The sequence below is a fragment of the Crocuta crocuta genome, unplaced genomic scaffold (genome assembly GCF_008692635.1).
Source record: "Crocuta crocuta isolate KB4526 unplaced genomic scaffold, BGI_CrCroc_1.0 scaffold81, whole genome shotgun sequence".
Lineage (NCBI taxonomy): Eukaryota > Metazoa > Chordata > Mammalia > Carnivora > Hyaenidae > Crocuta > Crocuta crocuta.
In genome coordinates this window covers 2,263,486-2,286,592 of record NW_027527808.1, presented here as the reverse complement: position 1 = coordinate 2,286,592, position 23,107 = coordinate 2,263,486, and the positions used below count along the sequence as shown (strand labels likewise).

At 36.7% G+C, this 23,107-nt stretch overlaps 1 protein-coding gene across 3 annotated transcripts in view; it reads left to right on the top strand.

Moving 5' to 3' along the window:
• Positions 1 to 23,107, top strand: part of MRPS28 (mitochondrial ribosomal protein S28) — a 106,230-nt gene that overhangs the window by 25,643 nt on the left and 57,480 nt on the right. Inside the window, exon 3 of one of the 3 annotated variants that reach the window (XM_077774296.1) lies at positions 252 to 338. The exons of the other annotated variants lie outside the window; for them this stretch is intronic. Coding sequence (XP_077630422.1) covers positions 252 to 338 — 87 coding nt within the window. The remainder of the gene's footprint in view (positions 1 to 251; positions 339 to 23,107) is intronic. 3 annotated transcript variants of the gene reach the window in all.

Below are 23,107 nucleotides of genomic sequence, written 5' to 3'. Positions count from 1 at the left end.
GGTTTTTTGTGAACTGATGATGACATTCCTCAAAAATTCCTATTGATGAGGGTTCATGCAAGAGGCAAGTGTGGAGATATGCAGTCCTAAAGTTATCCTTCAAGAGAGGCATCCTGACCTTTTGGGTATGTCAGCAGTAGCTCTGGCAGATCAATTTTCATTAATAGAAAATTATATCAGTAATTTAAAGATGAAATACTGTATTATTTTATACAAAGAAATTTTCTCATTTCCTCCCTACAATTGATAAGCTTTCGTCATGCTACCATGGGTGCTACCCAGTCGCAGTGGCCATCTTTATTCTTACAAGCTGACCTAACTCGCAGCCAGAACATCAGGTATTAACTTTATAACAAATGCATTTTACAGGCAATTCTGCTGAATTATGAATATTTCACCTGCTTAGTCAGATGTATTACAAGTTGTAAATGCAGTGTACACTTTCTTTATGTGTGTGGATGGAATTTTGTTTATGGTACTTCTTTCATGGGTATTTATTTCTTCGTGGATATTCTTTTATGGATATTGTCCTTTTTCCATTAACATTTTAACACATCAGTTTTGTCATTATGTTCTGTTTTTGAGCATACTTCAGAATGCCTTAGAGACTAGAAGTTCTGATTTGATTCTTTAGTCAGCCTTACTGACTAAATCACAGAATTTTAAGTATCAGTATTTGTGACTAGATAGTTCTCTAATAAGTGCTATAATATGGCTTGGCTATTTTATATACAGTGTAGATTATAATGGTTAAATACTAGCATTTGTTGCAACATTTATTAAATCTTAATTTTTCATCAAAAAACTATACACGTACACATATTCTATTACAGAAATTACTGTGTTTGAAACCCTCATCTCCACATATACTCCTGCCATGAAGCAGTCTATTTAACAAAAGTGTTTTGGAGTGTGAGAGATGGCTTATAATTTTGCAAGTAAATTGTCTAGTCTATGAGCAGTCACCATATTAGAGTCTTGTTTCATATACTTAGCGGAGTTAAATGCCTGCATCTCTGTTTTGTAGTTATCGACAGTCATTATCTTTCACCTCCTGCCTCCATCTGCCTACCCAGGATCCATTCACCAGACATTCCCACTTTAACTTCTTAATCAGTCACAAAATCGATACATTCATGATGGAGGATCATGAAAAGGGGACAGTCATACCAGTGCAGGAGGAATTGATTTATTTGTTCATTCATTCATTCATTCATTCATTCATTCATTCATTCATTCAGCAGATGCTTCCTGGGCCTCTTCAGTTTGGCAGGTCCTGTTCTAAGGGCTGGGAAACTAGAGAGACTGGCTCCCTGTCTGCCCTTATGAAGTTGGGCGACTTTTACTGGAGACAAGGGGAGTAGATAGTAAATAACTCTACAAATCAATTTTAAAAGTTGGGGATAATATGGTGAAAAAATGTTTGGCAAGTAGAAGATAACAGTAGTTAGGAAAGGAGGTCTGACTTCTATTCTTTTATTGCTTAAAGTCTGAAAATACCCTCTGAGGACTTTTTTTTTTTCTTTTGATGATAAACAAGAGTCAAGGCTTAGGTTCTATTCCTCTCTGGTCCTACAGACTGATACATGTTATTTCTAACAGTGTGCTAAAAGGAGCAGTTCACTTTAGCCAAGATTTGATCTGAATAGTTTGGTTACTTTTGTGCCATATCCTCATGGGTATGCTGGTAACTGTAGCTCCATATCCATGTAGTTTTTGGTGGGGTGGGGCGGGGGGGGTGGAGAGGAACTTTCTATCTTAGCAAATTCCTTGGTGTCCAGGTCTTTTAAAAATGTTTTTAGCGGCACCTGGGTGGCTCAGTTGGTTAAGCGTCCGACTTCGGCTCAGGTCATGATCTCACGGTTCTTGGGTTCAAGCCCTGCATCAGGTTCTGTGCTGGCAGCTCAGAGCCTGGAGCCTGTTTCAGATTCTGTGTCTCCCTCTCTCTCTGCCCCTCCCCCGCTCATGTTCTAACTCAAAAATAAGTAAATATAAAATTAAATTAAAAAATGTTTTTCATGGGGCGCCTGGGTGGCTTAGTTGGTTGAGCGTCCGACTTTCGCTTAGGTCATGATCTCGCGGTTCGTGGGTTCGAGCCCCGCGTCGGGCTCTGTGCTGACTGCCAGCTCAGAGCCTGGAGCCTGTTTCAGTCTGTGACTCCCTCTCTCTCTGACCCTCCCCTGCTCACGCTGTCTCTCTCTCCTAGAAATAAATAAAACATTAAAAAAAAAAAAAGGATAAATTTCAAAAAAAATGTTTTTCATGTTTATTTATTTTTGGGAGAGAGAGACACAGAGCCCAGTGGGGTAGGGGCAGAGAGAGAGAGGGAGACACCGAATCCAAAGCAGGCTCCAGACTCCAGGCCAGTATTATAAGTAAAATCAGAGAGTTTGAAGGTGTGGATGGGGTCTATTTCTAAACTTAGAAGTTTTAAACATTAAATTGTTTTTCTCTCATGTCAAATTATGACTTGAAATCAGAAATCAGGTTATGACAAATTAGAATGACTCAGGCATTAACTTCTTTGGCAGTATCATTGAATCAACCGATTGCTAAATTATCAGCATTCTCTTCTATAAAACCCACTGACTGATACCAACATTAACTAGAAAAGAAATGTGTGATCCTCCACTATATTGGCACTTTCACTTCTTCCAGTTCTGCTATATCTTTAGCTAAATAAAGCTAGTTGTGTTTGTTCCAAAATCTGTTTACATTATTGTTAAGTAATTTTTTAAATTATTGCATAAATTAATAAAACATGACTATGGAAAGGGTTTTTGTTCTTGAGAAAGCTAATTTTAATGTTTTGGAAAGACCCCATAAAGAGAGGTTTTTTGTTTTTTGGGTTTTTTTTTTTTTAATTTAAAGAAACTATTATTGAATTCATTTGGGCAAGTAAACCAAAAAGATTGGTGGGGTGAATCCTAAAAATCTGGAAGGAATTGCTTTCCAAATGTCTTTCTGTTCCTGGTTTACTTTACAGTGACTGATTCTGGCAATCCCAGACATTGCAGTGTGGGTGTTGTTGATGTAAGGAAATAAGTGCAGAGCTCCAGTGAGTGGACCTCTCCTCAACAAGAAGGCCTGGACTTTTACCAGATTATTTGCATTAATTGCTAAATTGAAGTCTTCACAGAGCATGTGTAGACTTTCTTAATGGGTTCTCACTTTAACCTACTTTTCCATGAGCCAACCTATGAGTCCAAGGGCTTCTACTGTGACTTTTCCATCTTGTGAACCTGCCTGCCCTTTTCTGCAGACATTTTTTTTCTTCTGTCATTAACACAGTATACAATCTCACAAATTTTGTGCTAGCATGAATTAAGATTGTTCCCTTTTCATTGTCCCATCTGATAGTCATAATAGCTAGTTTTTTGAAAACCTACATTGGCACTTTAGATGTATTGCCTGATTTATTCCTCATAAGAAGCATAGAAAGTAGAGGATATTATCCAAATGAAGAAGGGGAGTTTCCAAGCATAATGTGCTATGGTGATACAGCTGGTAATTCATAAGGCATAAGGCAGGGATTCAAACCTAGGGCTGTGTGTACCCAACAGACCCATGAATGTTCTTTTCACTCTCCTGTGCTGCTCTAAATCTCACAACATATAGTTACTAAGTATCATAAAAGCCTCCTGAAATGATCTCACATATGAGCCAATTTTCATACCAGGGACCCTGAGGCCTATGGAAGTCTGTTAAAGAATGGTAAGTAGCCCGTTACAGTATCCTTGACCATGGTGTCCCATGAATAGTTGTTACCACTAATCAGCTAATGACCATTGGGTCCAGCCTCCTTTCAGAGTGGATGTGTAACATAATTGTGGTGAGACCTGTAGTCACCGGAGCTGGTTAATGTCTGACAGTGTTTCGTAACGTAGAGTTAGCAGGCCTCGTGTTATTTGGGAATGCTTTATTTCAAAAAAGTTTATTCTGCAAGTAGTAGAAAGTTAAGTCTTTATACGTGTAATGCTCAATTTTTAACTGTTTGATTCTTTTTATAAAATATGTTATCTATTTCCACCTTGTCAGACCTAAAGTAGTTTAACCTGTTTTTATGGTTATTGTTTTTGATGAACCAGGGTCGTAATTATAAACATTAATTTCTATGTTGTATCATAATTCAAATATTTAGAATTCTTGCTCCTTAGCCATACAACCCTTCAGTTCTGTAGGTTTTGTCTTTCACCTTTACATGTCATCATTCTTTTCTGCTGTTGTCCTGGGTCTGCATTTTTAGGTTGGTTTTTTTTTTTTTTTTTTTTGAACTTTAAAAGTTTCTTGTCATCGAATTTGTTGTGCTTAAAATAAGAAGAACTAGCGTTTGAGTAATAACCTCTGAGCCTCTTCTGTAAGTAAAGTGTGTATGCACTTTAGTACACGGACTTCAGCACGTGTTTTGACAGCTCCTAAACTCCTCTCCTTAGTTCTCATTGAGTTCTGTGGAGACTTGATGTCACCAGATAACTAACTTCCTGATAAGTGGAGTGTAACTAGGTTGGGGTCTTGCCTGTGTTGACTCCCTGTTCACTGGTGCCTTTGATAGGGATTGTCACATATCAGGACAGTGTTTGTTGAACCAGGCAATGTGCTGAGTGTCTTGGACATGAGTTTTTTGTGGTTGAGACTTTAACACCTTCAGTAGGAACAGCAGTGAAAATAAAATGGGATTATTGGGACTCAAATGCTATTTGAGATGGTAAGATGGTATCGGTTCTTACTGTGAATTTGTAAATACATGAGTAAATTCCTTAAGAACATTGTAAAACCCAGAGTATTGCTTTATAGCATTGGTTAGTTTGATTGGCTTGGAATGCACCTATAGTACATTTTATCAGTCTCAAGAATTAAGCCGCTGATTTTATTATTTTTTTAATAAAGTTTTTATTTTCATTCTGGTATAGTTAATGTCCAATAATGTATTCATTTCAGGTGTACAGTATAGTGATTCGGCAGTTCCAGTGCTCATCGTAACTGCACTCTTTGATCCCCATCCCCTGTTTCACCCATCCCCCCACTCCCCTCCCCTCTGGTAACCATTGGTTTGTTCCCTATAGTTAGAAGAGTCTGTTTCTTAGTCTCTCTCTCTCTTTTTTCCCCTTTGCTCATCTGTTTCTTAAATTCCACATATGAATAAAATCATATGGTGTTTGTCTTTCTCTAACTTTGTTTCTTAAATTTGATTCTTAAATTCCACATATGAGTGAAATCATATGGTGTTTGCCCTTCTCTGACTAACTTATTTCACTTAGCATTACACTCTGTAGCTCCATCCATTTGGTGCAAATGGCAAGATTTCATTCTTTTTTGTGACTGAATAATATTCCATTATATAGAGAGAGATACATACGTGCACACACACATACACACACGCCACATTTTCTTTATTCCATTAATTGTATTTTTAAATGTTTATTTGTTTTTGAGAGAAAAGTGAGCACGCGCACAGAGAAGGGACAGAGAGAGAGAGAGAGAGAGAGAGAGAGAGAGAGAGAATCTGAAGCAGGCCCCAGGCTCCGAGCTGTCAGCTCAGAACCCAGTGTGGGGCTTGAACTCACCAACTGTGAGATCATGACCTGAGCCAAAGTCAGACGCTCAACCGACTGAGCCATTGAGGCACCCCTTCATTAATTTTATTTTTAAATAAACTAGGTCATAATGCAATTTTTCACTGAGTCAGCAAACATTTAATGAGCAGCTCTTATGTGCCACCTCTGTGTTTAATGCTATTGATGTACAGATTAAAGACAGTCCTTCCTTTCAGGGAGTTGATGATTCAACCAGGGGGATAATAAGGAAGCAAATCAATGCATAACACTGTGTAAGTTCTATTTACTGTATCCTACAGAATGGAGAAAAGGGGATTGATGATTCTGTTAGGTTGTCAGAGAAGGTTTCCCAGAGGAACCAGCAATTGAATTGAGTGGTAAAGGATGAAGAGGAGGAGATAAAAAGTATAGAAAATGGCTGCACTTGGGAGAGTTTTAAGTGAGAGAAAGCCTGGCTTTCCTGGGACTTCAAGAGGCTTAAGTTTAAAAGTGACGAGAGAGTGGGGAGATGGGGACAGGAACCAGATCTTCAAGGCATTTATATACCATTCTAAAAAACTGGGACTTTATTCTGAAAGTGATAAAGAACCATGAAAACGTGGACCAGGTTTGTGTTTCCATGAGATCATTCTGACAGTGGTGGAGCACATATTGGAAGAATAAAATTGGAGGTAGGGAGGCCAATAATGAAGCTTCTGGAAAGAAGTGATGAGAACATGACTTAAGTCTGAGGGTCAGGAGAAGAGACTTTCATTAGCAATTTAGGAGCTAGAAGAAACAGGTCTTGGTGACTAAGTATAGATGATGAGGTAGAAGTTTTGAATGACATTTGATTTAAGACCTGAATGACCAGGCAGATAGGTTGTGTTGGGAGGTGAAGGTGGGGAATGTATTACATTGATATTTTTCCCTGCTTCAAAAATAAAAATTAAAATGCCTAAATTTAGATCAGTTTTGATTCTCTCATTCCCACGCATAGCCAGACTACTTCTGATTAGTATCAGTTAAGGAACATTTCTCTTTTTAGTGAAATATAAAATCCTTGTGGTTAAGCCACGCTTATCTTTTTGGTTAAAGAGACAAATTCTCTAAATCTTATAATTTCAGTGTTCTTTTTTAATTTTGATTTTTCAAGAACTGTATATATTTCTATAAAATCCTAAAGTCCAGTTTTCAAATGAAATCTATTTATTGTTAATGTCTTAATGAAGATCATGTCTTTTAAAGCATTATTTCTACACTGGCATCTCTATCAAAACACAAATGATTGACAGTTCTGAAAATCGAAGAGTTTCAAAACAAGCATGATTGGCAGTTCTAAGGTAACTAGCACGTGCACTGAATCTTATTTGTACTTTTGTTTGACACTAAGATGGAAAAAAACGAGCTAATTTCCCAGTCTTTGTTTCTATTTCAGATTGTGTGATATATAAGGTCAAATAAAGAGTGGGATGGATATTGAATGTTTCAAAAACTGAAGTTTTAAAGGTGTATTGGTGGGAGGAAAGAGAAAATAAAGAGTTTGAATTGAGTAGTTCTTTTTATTCCCGAGGACATGGTACACAATTAAAAAGTATTGCATGTTTTTAAATAGATTTGTGATTGAAATTCGTACTATCAGATTTTCTTAACAGAGCTCTGACTGTTTTTTCAGGTAAAAGAGCATCCATTATATTTAACTTCTTATTAAGAAGCCTTAAGAATATGTGTAAATTATAAAATATGATCTCAGAAGTGTTCTGAGTTCATGAAACACACATAATCAGGGTTTTGAATAGCATTAGTCTTAACACCACCAACAAAACCAGGCTCATAGATAAAGAGAACAGTTTGGTATTTGCCAGAGGCAGAGGATAGGGGGTGGGCAAAATGGGTGATGGGGGTCAAAAGGTATAAATTTCCAGTTATAAAATAAAAGAGTCATGGGGATATGATGTATTGCATGGTGACTATTGTTAATAATATTGTATTGCACATTTGAAAGTGGCTAAGAGTAGTTCTTAAAAGTTCTCATCATAAAAAAATTCTGTGTATCTATGTGTGGTGACGACATTAACTAGAATTAATGTGCTAATCATTTCACAACACTCACAAATATTGAATCATTATGTTGTATACCTGATATTAATATCATGTTATATTTGTCAGTCATGTTTTTTTAATTCATAGCGTTAGACGTTCTTTTTTTTCACCTTCAGATATATGGCATAGCAGTGTTCTATTGGATTGATTTGTTCTATTGGATTCTATTTTGATTGATGTGCAAACTGAATTTGCTTCATGTAGCATATTCATATATATATGGATATATATATATGGATATATATATATATGGATATATATATATATACCAGAATTATTAGTCCAGAGAATGTGTAAACTTATATGTCTATTAAGTTTGCCATATATGCCTTCCCAGGATTGTAAAGGTTAAAAGTGAATCTGGAAACTACTATGATGGCTGCTTGTTAAGGAATGAAAGCAATTAAGTGTTCCCACAAAAGCTTTGAAGTTAATATCTTAATAGGATGAAGAGGAGAAAAAGTCAAGGCTGCACTCCTACAATTGGTTCAGGCTGTAGTTCTATTGACTTAAGAGGAGACTTTAGAAAAATTAAAAGCTATCTTAAATAGAAAGTGTGAGTTCTATTTTAGTTTGTAGAATTTTGTATTAATTTAGCTTGCCACTTTATAACATCTAGAGACTCTCAGGGACAGGATTTCAGTATGTATTCTGTAATTTGTGGTTAATAATAAGAACAATAATAGTTAACATTCGCTGAGCATGCTATGCTAGGCATTTTGCTAGGAGTTTTGCATGTGTTATTATCTTTAATCTTTTTGTTACTCTATGGATAATGCTATTAGAATCTTCACCAAAAAAACAATGAAGAAACAAAGGCTTACAGAGATTTTTAAGTCACTTGCTCCAGGGAAGCAACTAGTAAGTAAGCAGACCTGAGGCAATATCGCTCCATATTGTTAACCACTACCTTATACTAATCAAATACTCTTCCAGGGAGTTTCTGTGTATGATTTCTTAGTTTTTTCAGCAAATATTCATTGATTATCTTAATTGCAGTGTCCTGAATGCAGTTTAAATGAACTGTATGATAGGGCATCTGGGTGGCTCAGGTCATGATCTCATGGTTCATGGGTTCGAGCCCCGTGTAGGGATCTGTGCTAATAGCTCAGAGCCTGGAGCGTCCTTCAGATTCTGTGTGTCTCTCTCTCTGCCGCTCCCCTGCTTATGCTCTGTGTCTCTCTCAAAAAAATAAGTAAACTTTATATGAACTGCATGATGTCTTTAGGAGGAAAGGTACATAGAGCACAGGAACATAGAAGAATACATGGACAAATGCCTACATGAATGATGTGGTCAAATAGAAATCAAAGAAGAAGCAAGAGAAATTAAAGTAGAAATGGTTTCATAAACAAACAGACAAACAAAAAGGGCCTTCTCAAAGAGGTGGAACTTTAGCTAGATTCCAAAGGAGAGGAGAAGAGGTGTTAGGAAATAAGATATTAAGAAGACATCTGTTGGGGAAGCAGCATGAGTAAGGGCATAGACTTAGGAATGAGCTTGGTGAGGTTGTGCTAGTTATCCATAACTGTGTAGCCTCATACTCCAAAGCTTAGTAGCTTAAAACAATAAAAATTTATTATTTCACACAATCCCTGTGGGTCAGGAATCCACGAGTGTTTTAGTCAAAGAGTTGTGGCTTAGGGTTTCTCATGAAGCTCAGACAAGATAATTGGCTAAGGCTACAGTTATCTGAAGGCTTGATTGAGGCTGGAGGATTCATTTCCAAGGTGGTACCCTCACATGTCTGGCTGTGGGCAGGAAGCTTCAGTTTCTCATCATAAGAACCTCTCCACTGGGCTACTTGAAGCGAACATAGTGGTTCGCTTCCCTCAGAATGCATGATTTAAGAGAGGCTGAGATGGTTGTGATAACCTAGTCTTATAACCTAGTCATGCATTGTCATTTCTGCCTTATTCTATTCATCTAATCCAGTCATTAAACATAGCCTACACTCAAGGGGAAGGGAATTAGTTTCCACCTTAAAAAAAAATTTTTTTTAATGTTTATTTTTGAGGGAAAGAGAGACAGAGCATGAGCAGGGAAGGGGCAGAGAGAGAGGGAGAAGCGGAATCTGAAGCAGGCTCCAGGCTCCAAGCTGTCAGCACAGAACTTGAAGCGGGGCTTGAACTCACGAACTGCAAGATTGTGACCTGAGCCAAAGCTGGATGCTTAAACTACTGAACCACCCACGTGCCTCAGTTTCCGCCTTTTAGAGGGAGTTGTATACGAAATATATGTGTATTCTTTTAAACCACCCCAGGGGTCAGGAGTCTGTGGCTTGGTTGAAGTTTTAGGGAGTGATGAAATACTTGCTTTGTATTGACAAGGATCCTTATAGAAAACTCTGAATTTCAGGCTGAAAACTTATGACAATGGAAAGACAGCAGAGTGGCATTTGGGAAATGGTATTTTTGTGTGATGACACTAATTGTGAGGTGTAGGGTGGAACGGATACAGCAAGGGCATTTCTGAGACTGTCATCATGATTCTGGCAGGGGCTGGGCCAGAGTGAGAAGACATAGGAAAGACTGTTCACAGAAATGACTGGTCCTTGCGGTTCCCAGCCTAGTGGCTAGAAAAATAGAGGTGACGGCAATGGAGAGGTTGGACAGAGTTGCTTTCCCTAGGGCAGGACATGGAGCTCTGTTTTAAACATATCGCGATTTTCTCTAGGTATTTGGCCATGTGGGGTTGGAATTATGCAAAGCTAGGTTGTAGAGTAACAGTGGACCTGGAATTAGTAAGTTCATATTGGACCGTAAGTTTCTATATCTTCTGCCTTTATCAGCAAGAACAAAACAAAACAGAAAACAAAGGCAACGGCATCAGTGCAGACTTGTGTTTGTGCCACATTAAGGGAGAGTGACTGATTTGAAGAAACCTTACCGTGTTCAGTTTCAGGCATCCTTTTAGAACTGGATTACCTTTATTTCTAAAAGTGGAATACGAATACAGCAGGAACAGATGAGATCCTAGAAAAGTCGTGTAATCTTCCAGGTGTATTCAGTAGAGGTTCATATCATTCAACTTCGAACAGAACAGAGTTCTCAAAATTCTTTCCCTCACTCTTAGTAAATCTCTTATCGCTTTACCTTCTTTACTCTTGTGCCTCTTTTTCCTTTCTTCCACTCCCTTAGCAGATAAGCTTCTTTCTTTCTTTATGGAAATCAAGTTCATACATTAGTTTACTCCATATGAAATTGCTATTTTTTTAAGTTTATTTATGTATTTTGAAAGAGAGCAAGCATGGAGGGGCAGAGAGAGAGGGAGAGAGAGTATGTTCTGAGCACAGAGCCTGACACGGGGCTTGACCCCATGAACCATGAGATCATGACTTGAATCAAAACCAAGAGCTGGATGCTTAAGCAACTGAGCCACCCAGGTGCCTCAAAATTGCTTTTTTTTTTTTTAAGTAAAAAAGTTGAATATCTGATTCTACTTAATAACCCTGGATTTCCTATTTTCAACCTTAATCATCCTTTCTAGAGAATTTTATAATATTTGAAAGTTTTTCTTTGTCAGTGCAGAGCCTGTTTGGGATTTTCTCTCTCTCCCTCTCAAAATAAATAAACTTAAAAAAAGAGAAGAAGTTTTACTTTGTTTCTCCTTCAAACTGTGGTTCTGCTCCTCCCGTCCCCCAAATTCCCTTGTTTTCCAGATTCCATTCATTCCTCGGGTCAGTCCGCCCACCTGGGCCGGCCCTCACCATCCCACTAACTGAAAGCACCCTTGGAGATTTGCCAGTGATCTGGGCACCTGCCCCATGGCCGACTCAGGTGCTCTCCTCATGTTCAGCGCTGTTAGCTCGTCCCTTTTGCAAAACTGTCATATGCCTTCCTGTTCTTCGTGATCCTTCTACTTCCTTGTTCTTTTTATACATTCCTCTAAAAACGCTTTATAAAATCTTAGAGGAGAAACACGGTAAGGAGATACAGCAGTTTTGGGCGTGTGCAGGGAAGCTGAACAAGGCAAGTATCAGGAAGAACGTAGGAGTGGAGCGTAAGAGGCCTTGGTTCTAATTCTGTGTCATCACTGAAAAACACTTTATCTGCCTATAAATGACCCTCATAAATGTCTCCATTGATACGTAACCGTTTTTAAAAATTTTTCATTGTGGGTAAATTAGGAATCATCCAGGTTCAACATAGTCTTATACTTGAAAATATGATGCTTTGTTTTTAGCTTGTTTTAATTTTCAAGAAAAGATTTTTCCATAAATATACTACAGTTAGGTTTCTTTTAAGTGTTAATTCAGAACCTTAATTTTGGGCCTAAAATAGAATACTTTGTGTTCTTTTTTTAAATGCAAATTAGTATTAAATAGGTATAATTAAATCCTTAATTAGTACTGATTGAGCTTATTATACTGTTCATGTGGATTGTATGCTATTGACTGTGTCATTTTTGAATTTATTAAGCAAACGACTCTTGATGTATTTTCCTTAAAAGCATTTTCCTTTACGTACAGCACTTTTTTGAAAATGGAGTTATCAATTACTTGTTACGGTGTATACTAGAGAGAACTATACCTCTTTCAGTGTGGGGTATATATGATTTGAAGTTATTTGGCTTTGAAAGTATATTGCTGTGAGTGTATACATTTTGAGACTCAGCATTTTTACTTGAGTCAACCTTACCTCAGAACTTCTGTTTTACTCACCATCCATTTTGTTTTGGACTTTACATTACATTTACTTTTTATTTACTGGAATGATATATGCCAAATTCTTCTTGAAAGTTAACAGCTAACCATAAACTCTTTAAATTTCAAAATCTAATCCAGAGACTAAATATCTTTTCCTTAATTGCAATTGCAAATATTTTAGCCTGCCTGTTTCCTGAATGTAATTTATTTAGAAACTTTAATTTTGAATTTAGCTTGTTTTTCAAATGCTGTGCCTCCATCATGAATTTTTTAAGTTCTTGTCTCATTTATTTTACTGAAGGAAACATCTGAAGTTTGAGGGAAAATGTTCCAGAATTAAAGCTTAGCGTATGCTAATCTGTGCTATAAGCACAATGTATGTTAGCAATGGTGAAATTAGTTAGTAATGGTTCCTAGTTTTTAGAGCTGTAATGAAAGTCTCCCTCCAAAGGAATCTTAAGTCACTTTAAGAAAACAAACATATGCTATGTCTTTTGGCAAAAAATAATTTCAAAGTGTCTGGCATAGTGCCTTGCAAATGATAAATTCACCATAAATATTCATTGCTTACCTTTTTGATAGACAGGAGTCACAAAAGCATTTAGCTAACAGTAGGGTGTTGCAATTATTGGTTGAGAGTACTGTTCTTCATTTTCCATTGGTGTTACAAATGAAGAGGTATAAGTATTCCTGTTTCAGTAAAGTAATGAGAACTGTTAAGAAGAAAAATAAAACTAATGTTGAATTCAATGAGAATTTATTCTTTTCCAGAATTGGAAATTAGGAGATTATCTGTTCTTATCTTCATAGCTATCTAATATTATCATAACCACAGCCAATAATTGTCAGCTGTTAGCTCTAACTATGTGTAGTCACTTTTAAGCATCATTGTGGTGTAAGCTCATTGGCCCTCAATTCCTGCATTTGAATCCTGGCTGTATTAGTTTTTAATTGTGTGATATGGGCAAGTTACTTAACTTAGAGGAGTCTCAGTTTCCTTGTCTTTAAAACTGATGAGTGAACTGGTAGCACTTCCCTCAGATGGTTGGTGAGAACTAAGTAAGGTTGTCACCATCATCATAGCCATCAATCAGTAGCTGACTTTATTGAAGCTTTCTGCATATCGGACAGGTCCTATAATTCATATCTGACTCTCATTATGCCTACATTACAGATGAGGAAAGTAAGCCTCAGAGAACTTAAGTGACTTTCTAAATCATTTGTGTCAATTGCACATAGCAAATAACCTGACCACTTGTGGTTTAAAGGTATAGAGACTTACTTTTCTTGTGTAAGATTTCTGGATGTTGATGGCTTGCTTCAGCAGCCTGACATCAGCACCGGCTTCCTGCTTCTTGAGTCTTGGGTGCAGTATGGCTGCTAGATAACTCCTCTGTATTCGAGAGAAGGGAAAGAATGGGGTGGGCCTGGTTAACTTCTGTGTCTTTTTTATCAGGAAAACAAAAGCTTTTTTAGAAATCTCTTCCAGACTTCAGCCAACCTTTCTTTGGTCAGACCTGTATAAATTGGCCCCTCCCTTAGCTGCAGGGAAGGCTCTGAAAACAAGCATTTAATCTTTTCATAGTGCTGTGCTGCAGGGGAGAAGAGGAGACCAAGAACTCTCCCCTTCCTAGCCAGGGGGCTCTGCCTCTTTGTCTGGGAGGTACAGATGGAGGTATAGACTGCACTCCAGAGGCCTCTTTCTCCAAGTCTGCCTCTCAAAAACTCAACATGCCCACATCACAAACATGTTGAGTAGAGATTACCCACCATCTATGTAGGTACAGTTTTTCTTCTTAAGATTTTGTATTTTTCAGAATAAAAATTATTTGTCTCTTTAGGCTGGCTGAATTTTGAGGTTATAGGTTATGTGTCTCTCCCTATCTTCAAATAAAAATATAAAACAAAACAAAAACTACTGACTGAATGCTTTTTATATTAGAAGTGACTACTAAGATATGTTTGTTTCAGGGAATTTCTGATAACATTTTTCAACTTTCTATAGAAAAAAACCCATAATACATAATTAAAGTAATACGTTTTTGCCTCTTTCCGTTCTAATTATTATGTTTTAGCTCATGGTAAATGAGTTTGTTCTATGCTCATTTCCTAAGGGGTGGTTATCCACTGATTTCATTTTCTGGAAAATAAAATTATGTCACAATTCTTGGAAACTGCATATTTATTTATTTTTCGGTTTTGTTTTTTCAGAGATGGGGGGGTGGGGTGAAGAGCGGGTGAAATTAAGGTCATAATTCAAGTTCTCTACTAGTCCTCAGAGACATAACCATAGCCTATTACTGTTTTATTCTGTCTTGTTTATATTTGAGGTAAATTACATTGAATTTTATAGAGGAAAAAGGGATAAGATGGAGTAACATTTTGAGCTCGGCAACGTTATCCACATTTTGTAGGCAGGCAGACTGAGGCCTAGAGAAGTGTGAAATCTCGGCAGAGTCAATAAGTGAGTACACAGCAGTTTGGATTGGAGCCTGACCTCTGCCACAGCTCATCCACTTAGGACACATCTTCTCTTTCTTTTAAAATATTTAAACAACATGTTTATCAAATACAATATAGTTCTACATATCGTTTCACATTTCAACTTTTTGTTGCAATAGTGTTTTATGAAATAATTAAGAAACATAATTAAGTGTAAGTCACAGTGTATCTTAGGCCACACTTTCTGATTTCTGTTTTACCAAATCACTTTACCAGAGATGTTATCAACTAATGTTTATCTAAATTAAGCTGAATTCAACCACACCATTATCGACCATGAACTTTCATTGACTAATAAAACAGATGAACTATTCCCATTTGACCTCTCTAGTCTGAATTTCAAAATATGTCTTTTTAACTAATGACATTGTGGTGTGGTCTATCTACATTTCTGTGTATATTGCTCGGTTTTCAGGTTCATGTTTCTAAATTGGATAATTAACCAAACAAAATATTCCTAGTTGCATTTTTGTAAGAAAAAGGAAAGTTAAAAAATATTTATACATTTATCATTGTAAATATCATCAAATACTATATTTTTTTACATTAAAATTTTATGGCTTACTGAAAATACATTAGTTTTAATTTATGCAATTTATACAATTTTACTGTATGGTCCTTTATTTATTATAAAAATATACTATTGACCATACCAAACCCAATTAATTCTGTTGGTTTCTTCGTTTTATTATTTATTTCATTTTTAAGCAGTCTCTATACCAACGTGGGACTTGAACTCACACAGATCAAGAGTTGTTATGCTCTACCCAGGTGCCCCAGTTTCTTCACTGAAACTTTAATTTGCATATTTATTCTACACATTAATCTCTGTACACCGTCAAAGCTAATATTCTTCAATATTCTTCAAGCCAAATCACTGAAGTTATGTTGGTATTTCTGTTCCTAATTTTTATTTTTTGTTTCAACTTGTAAAAGTAATGCATTCTCATAAAAAAATCTATGGGAAATTCCCTAAGTAGGAAGAATTTAAAACTTAATAGACTCAATTTTGTAACTATGTGTGGTGATGTATGTTAACTAGACTTTTTGTGATCATTTTGCAATATATACCTATATTGAATCATTATGTTGTATACCTGAAACTAATATAATGTTATATGTCAGTTATATCTCAATTAAAAAAAATACTACCAAACTCTAAAAACCATCACAGGCCCACCAGTCCTTGCAGTCGTTTCAGGTAGGCCCGGATTTTTGTTTTGTTTCTATATGGTTTTAATCATGCTATCTTATATGATTTTGAATCATGAGTTTCTCAATTTTATAAACTAGCATTTTTCGCTGCAAAAGATGCATTATATGTCACTGAATATAACACAGTTTTTGTTTATTAGATATATAGATGGTGTCTTCTCTTGTATTTCTTATAAGTGACACAGCTGTGAACATCTTCATGGATAAGACTTCTAGGATTATTTTTTCTTTTTTTTTTTTTTACATGTATTTATTTTGAGGGATAGAGTGTGAGTGGGTGAGGGACAGAGAGAGAGAGAGAGAGAGACATAGAATCTGAAGGAGGCTCCAGGGCTCTGAGCTGTCAGCACAGAGCCTGACTCAGGGCTTGAACCCACGAACCATGAGATCATGACCTGAGCCGAAGTTGGACGTTTACTGACTGAGTCACCCAAGTGCCCCTAGGATTATCTTCTTATAAAAGATTAAGTGGAATATGGGGCTCCTGGGTGGCTCAGTTGGGCGGGTGCCACCCAGGCACCCATGTGTCATTGTTTTAATTTGCATTTTTGAGGCAATGATGAACATATTGCTATTTATTTAATTCTAAAATGAATTTTATATTCTGGTTTCATTAGCTCATTCCAGTTGCTCATTAATATTTTGGATTTGTCACTTTATTAATTTATACTCTTTTTCATAATGATTGAAACTGTTTACTTTCAGTTTATTGTTAGTTATTTTTGCCATACAAAATTTTACTTTTAGTATATATTTTATAGATTTTTTTCTTTTATAGTTTCTAATTTGGTTGTCATATGTGGCCCATTGCCTCCATAGAAATATTGGCATATGTTTCCTTCTAGTGTTTTATAGTTTTATATTTCAGTTTTAACTTATTTTAAACCATTTAAAATTTATTTTGTAATAACTCATCTACACCCCAACCCCTCACCATAATAATTGCAAATATTCACTGAACTCTTATTACTTTCTTTCCTTGTTCCTGAGACCCACAGTTCTTTGCATGTTAATCTCTCTTTGTTGAAATCAGTGTTTGGCCAGCTGACACTTGTGACATAATTGTTATTGCCTGTCCATATGTAAATTTAGTTTTGACTGTATTACATGTTTCACCCTGCTATCTGAATGTAGATTATTTCTTTGAAACCTTTTGTATGCTGAAAAGGCATTAAGGGAAGAAGCAATTACCATTTCATAGACTGCAAATCTTTGAATTTCTTTTGGTTAGTGAAAACAGGTATTAATGTAGGCCTTCGGTCAAAGTGAAGTGGTTTAAGGCAAATTTTTGTATAGTAGAGGGAAACTTATTATCTTTTTTTTGAGATAATATTCTTGAAAAGTTGTATATCACATGTATTCGGTCATTCTCTGCTTTTTTTTTCTTTTAGTAAAATAAATTAGGAAATATGAGAATGCACTACACAGATCAAAACTAATTATTGCTTTTGGGAAACTTACCTCAGCTCAGTGAATATGTGTGTGGAAGGCAATCTTTATGAGGGAGCTGGGTTATGATATAAACCGTTTCTTACTTTGTTAGCCACCATCGTCCAGAGATTATAATGGTGAAGCCAAAGGCAACTATGGAGGATTGTAACCACTACCGACAAGGAAGGACAAAATGGCGTGTGCAGGGATGTGATGAAAGTTCAGACTTCTGTGTACCAGTTGCCTGTGTCTTCTGAGGATCTTCACCCTCTCTTTCTGCTCTTAGCCACCCTTCCTCTGGGCCATTCGTCTGCCTGCTGCTGTTACTAAAGTTCTGGACTGTGCTTGGCAGAAACACCTATGGGGGTTAGTGATGCTTGGCCACATTTTCTTCCAGCCTCTGCTGCGCCCTTAGTACTCATAGATGTTAACTTGCCCTGGCCTTCCTGAAGCACAGTAGATCGAAGCAAGGCCCCTTTCTGCCCAGAATGTATAGTTTACCGCAGAGTGTATAAAGTTGTTGCTCCCAGATTGCTTACCTCAAACCCACTGGGACAAGAACTGTTATCTGTACAAAATAGTTGTAGGAGCTAGCTTTCATTTTCTGTTCCAAAGCAGCAAACTGCATTTACTCGGCCCTGTTGAATACGCATCCATTTTACCTCTTAAAGGCCGGATTTTTTTCCTTCTAATGAATGAACATATGTAGATGTCACCTTATTAGATAAATTCTAATTTAGTCTTGAGAAAATGTAATCTGTTCTTTTTTATTCACACTTAAGATTTTCCAATATTTTAGAATGCTTGACATATATGTGTAGCCCATGTATAATATTTTCATATTATACATAGTATTCCCTTAAATAGTAAAGGGAATATTTACTACATGGTAACCCTTTTATAATAAGGGTTTTATATAAGCCCATATATAATATTTTCATATTATACATAGTATTCCCTTAAATAGTAAAGAGAATATTTACTACATGGTAACCCTTTTAAAGCTCTCTTTATGTGTTCTGAACTCTGCACCTGAATTTCATATACTAGTAGTATGTGGATTTTAAAACACATTTATCAATACTTGGGTTTTTTTTTTTCTTCAGTAACCTCTTAGCAAAAAAGAAGGAGCTTCTATTTATGATTTGATTATTATGATTTTTTTAAGATTTTATTTTAAGTAACCTCTACACCCAGTGTGGGGCTTGAACTTACAACCCCAAGATGAAGAGTTGCATGTTCTATTGACTGGGCCAGGCAGGTGCCTCTGTCATGATTTTAAAAGCAAGAACTTTTTCAGGTGTCAGGGTGGCTCAGTTGGTTAAGTTGCTGACTTTGGCACAGGTCATGATCTCATAGCTTATGGGTTCAAGCCCCACATCAGACTCTGTGCTGACAGCTCAGAGCCTGGAGCCTGCTTTGGATTCTGTGTCTCCCCCCCTCTCTCTCTACCCCTCCCCTGCTCACTCTCTCTCTCAAAAAATAAACATCAAAAAATCTAAAAAAAAACAAAAACAAGAACTTTTTGAGTGGTGGGAATGTAAAATGGTTCAGCCACTTTGGAAAATTGTTTGGTAGTCCCTTAAATACCTAAACAGAGTTACCATATGACCCATCCTTTCTACTCCTAGGGATATAACAAAAGAAATGAAAGATATATTCGTAATAGCCAAAAGATAGAAACAATGCAAATATCTACCATCTGATGAACTGATATTTATGGATGGATCCATACAATAGAATATTATTGAGTCATAAAAAGTAATGAAGTACTGCTATATCACAATACAACATGGCTGAACCTTGAGCCTGTTTCAGTCTGTGACTCTCTCTCTCTGACCCTCCTGCTCATGGCGTCTTTCTCTTTCTCAAAAAATAAAAAAAAACATAAAAAAAAATTTAAATGGGTGAATTGTATGGTGAATTATATTTTAATTTTTTAAAAAAATATTAATTGTATTTTAATTTATTTAAAAATTTTAAATTATGTTTTAATGTAATTTTAATTGTATTTTAATTTATTTAAAAAGAACTTTTGGGAACTCCTGGCTGGCTCCTGTAGAGCATGTGACCCTTGATCTCCGGGTTGTGAGTTCAAGCCCTGTACTGGGCATAGAGATTACTTTAAAAAAAGAAAAAGAGGGGATAAAAACCACAGAAAAGCCTAGAAGTCAAAAAAGAACTTTTCAGTGTAAGAATGGCAACATAAAGGAGTCAAAAGACTTAGTTTCTTTGTTCTACTTTGTGAACTTGAGCTAGTCGTGCATCTACTGTGGTTCTTAGTCCTGTCGTCTTGCTGATTTTTAGAGCCTTCCCAACTTTAAAAGCTCTGATTTTAATTTGGGGGGAAATGATCTGATTATAGCTGTTAACAAATATGCACTTACACACACTGATTGCTCCTATTCAGTGTTTTCCCAAATTGTAGGCATGCTGATTTCGTAGGACGGATCCTGCCGTCCTCCTCTCCCTTATCATGGCTCCTAAAGGAAAGTCCATTGTTTGTTTATATTAAAGGCAGCATTTTCCCAACAGTACTATACAGTGCAGTTTACCTCATTTTTTAGCCCAAACAATACATGTGGTGCCACTGAGTCTACTGTGTAATAGCTTGAGTGACTTCTTTGTAAAGCAAGCTAAGAGTAGCCCTTGTCGCTGCAATGTGAGTCAGAGTATCTCAGCAAATAACCACAGACGTTATTTATAGCAATGTATGTTTTGGATTTATAACATTTTATCTGTTATAGACATAGTATATTATTTGCTTGGTTACTTTATAATTGTGATAGTTTCATGCCACCCACTATAGGTTGTTCTGCAGTGGTTATTCTAACCACAAATTAAGGAGTTATTTTTCTGTGGTTCACTTATACAGAAGGATTATATTGCAAGAGTTGCTGGAGCCCAAGTTCTGTAAACAATTTTTTTGGAAAAAGTCTTTGCCTAAGAGACTGACTGGGTTGTTGGTACTCAAAACATTGAAGGACAGAAATTAGAGGAGCAAACACAACTTGTCAACGATAACATTGTTGAACATTGTTCTATACTTGTCAGAGGAGGAATTCGCCAGGGGCTCTCTGTGTTGGTATATAGCAGCAGGCTTTTCAGTAGGACAAATGTCAGGAATTTTCCTACACCTAGAGCATCTGTTTATGCTCTTTGAAGTAATGGGCCCACTTGAGAGAACATTGAGGCCCACTGACTGTCTAGGAAGATTTATACATGAATGTACAACACACATTTTGCATTTAATCTTAGGGGGTTCACAGATCCCCCCAACACGCCCATTAACCTGTAGGGACCCATAAACCTAGGTTAAAACCCGTGATCTGGAGGTCTGGGAGCAAGATAAGTTTTCTCTGCTGGAGTCACAAATGGTGATTATTTAGAGGTGGACCCATCGGTTCCTCACAGCAGCGGATAAGGTGTGCTAAGTGTTGCTGACCTTGTTTCAGGAGAGAGATTGTTGCCAAGATAAGCAGCATAGGAATGCCTGGCACTTGCCTGGCTCTTTTGTTTACTGCTGTATCCAAACGTGTATAATAGTAGGTGCTTGGTAAATATTTATTGAAGGAATGAATGGGTTCTGCAGAAGAGCTAATTTTACTGTAGTTTGTTTCTTCCGTTTCTTGATAACTGATACGTTAGAAGCAGAATAAGAAAGAGGAATGCATCTAGTAGTAATGTAACATTACAGAAGATGCTTATTTTTGGATCTGAGCACAAATTAGCTTTCCTCTTCACTTCTCACCTTGCATAACTATAGTGTGTGTGTGTGTGTGTATTTTTATTGTAGACAACCAAGTTTTTCTGTCACTCTGTCCTTTCCATGACAGATATTACCTTCGTAATTAAAGAAAAAGCAGCCTTTATAAAATGTTTTTGTACTGTTTCTAGTTATTTTGAAAACTACAGGATTTCTTGAAATATATTTTTGGCTCAAAGTCTGGTTTTGTAAGTAATGGAAATTTTGTGAGAGTCCATTCCAGATTTTCCAGTTCTTTTTCTATACATTTAGAAAATAATGGCCCAAAGCTAGACTATTTCCTTTCTTTTTTGAAATTCAAATGGGCATCTAAGATTCCCAAGTTGTTTCTGCCTCCCTAGTGAATGACTTCAAAAGACAATCCTTCCCTTATAAATAACTTTATTTTCTTAAATAGGTTTAGTACATCATTCTTAGTCATCTTTTGAGAAGTAAATGAAAAGAAGTTACATTGAAGTTTATATGTAAATTACTTTTTTTCTCTTAGTTTTGTACCACAACCAAGAAAGAAAATTCTTAAATTGATTGGGTTAACATAAAAGGCTGGTTCATCATCTAAGAGACAGGAATAACTTTTAAACAGGAAGCTAATATATAATGACCAGTTGCTACAATCCAGACAAATACTTTGCATGCATTAATTTATTAGAATGCTCACAATTATGTTGGACACACACTCTTTTTATTCTTGTTTTACAGTGGGGGCAGCTGAAAGCACAGAGAGGTTGAATAACTTGTCCCAGGCTACATATTCCTCCACTTCCTCATTAGTAATTTGTAGAGCCTGGATTCAGACATTTGCATGCTGGTTGTCGAGCCTGTACCCTTAACCACCACACAAGACTGCCTTTTAACCTCTATAATTAAGAATAAATAAATGCTAGAGGCAGTCCAGGAAAGCTTCACAGAGAACATTTGAACTGATTCCTAAAACATGAGTAGAAGTTCCCAAAGCAGAGAAGAGGAGAAGGCAGATATATAGATAGATAGCCAGCAGTGTGAAAGTTGTGTTTTGTGAGAAATTGGGAAGGGCGAATTGCAGGGGATAAGAAGAGAAGGGGATAGGTTGGAATCAGATTGTGAGCTGACTTTTGTTATATTCGGGGGCTGGACTTTATATTATAGAGCAGTTTCATAACAAATTGATGCTGGGCTAGTTAACTCAGAGTCAAGTGGGAAGTTCGTTAAAAACGCACATTCCTCAGCCCCTCTCTAGGTGACTGATGGAGAAAGTTTAGGATGAGGGCTAGGAATCTAGGGAACTCTGAGGGACAGGCATGCTTGGGAGCTCTGCTGTTGGCTCTGAGGAACCAGAAGAGACTCAAACAGGGATGTGACAGGGACAGAATTTTGCTTTAAAATGGAAATTATTGAAGCTATTGAAGCTAGTACAACATCTGTCGGAGATTTAGAAGCAGGAAGATCAATGAGGAAGCTATCCTAAAAATTCAAAAAAGAGATAATAAAATCTTGAATTAAGATTCTGGTACTGTTGATAGAATTGAGGGGACAGTTTAAGAAGATATTTCAGAATAAGAATCGATAGTAAATAGGAAAGAGATAGAAAAGAGATCAAGGATGTTAGGATTTAAAGACTGAGCAAATGCGTGGATAGCCATTCTTTACCTGAGAGATGTGCAAAATCATTTTGCCACACTAACGTTTCGTCATTTAAATCTGCTGAGTCACAAGATTATAAATAATATGTATCAAATTATATGAATTGTATGAATTAGATGTTTAGTATAGGAAGTAAAAAAGATATTTAGTAAAGGCTCCAGGGAGAAGTGGTATAGCAGTTCTTACAGAAGAATCTCTGTCCGAGCCGAATGTAGCAAGGAAGAATTGGCAGCATCTTGGGGCACCTTAAGGCACAGCACCTGTTTCTTGCTCCTGCTGAGTGCCTTT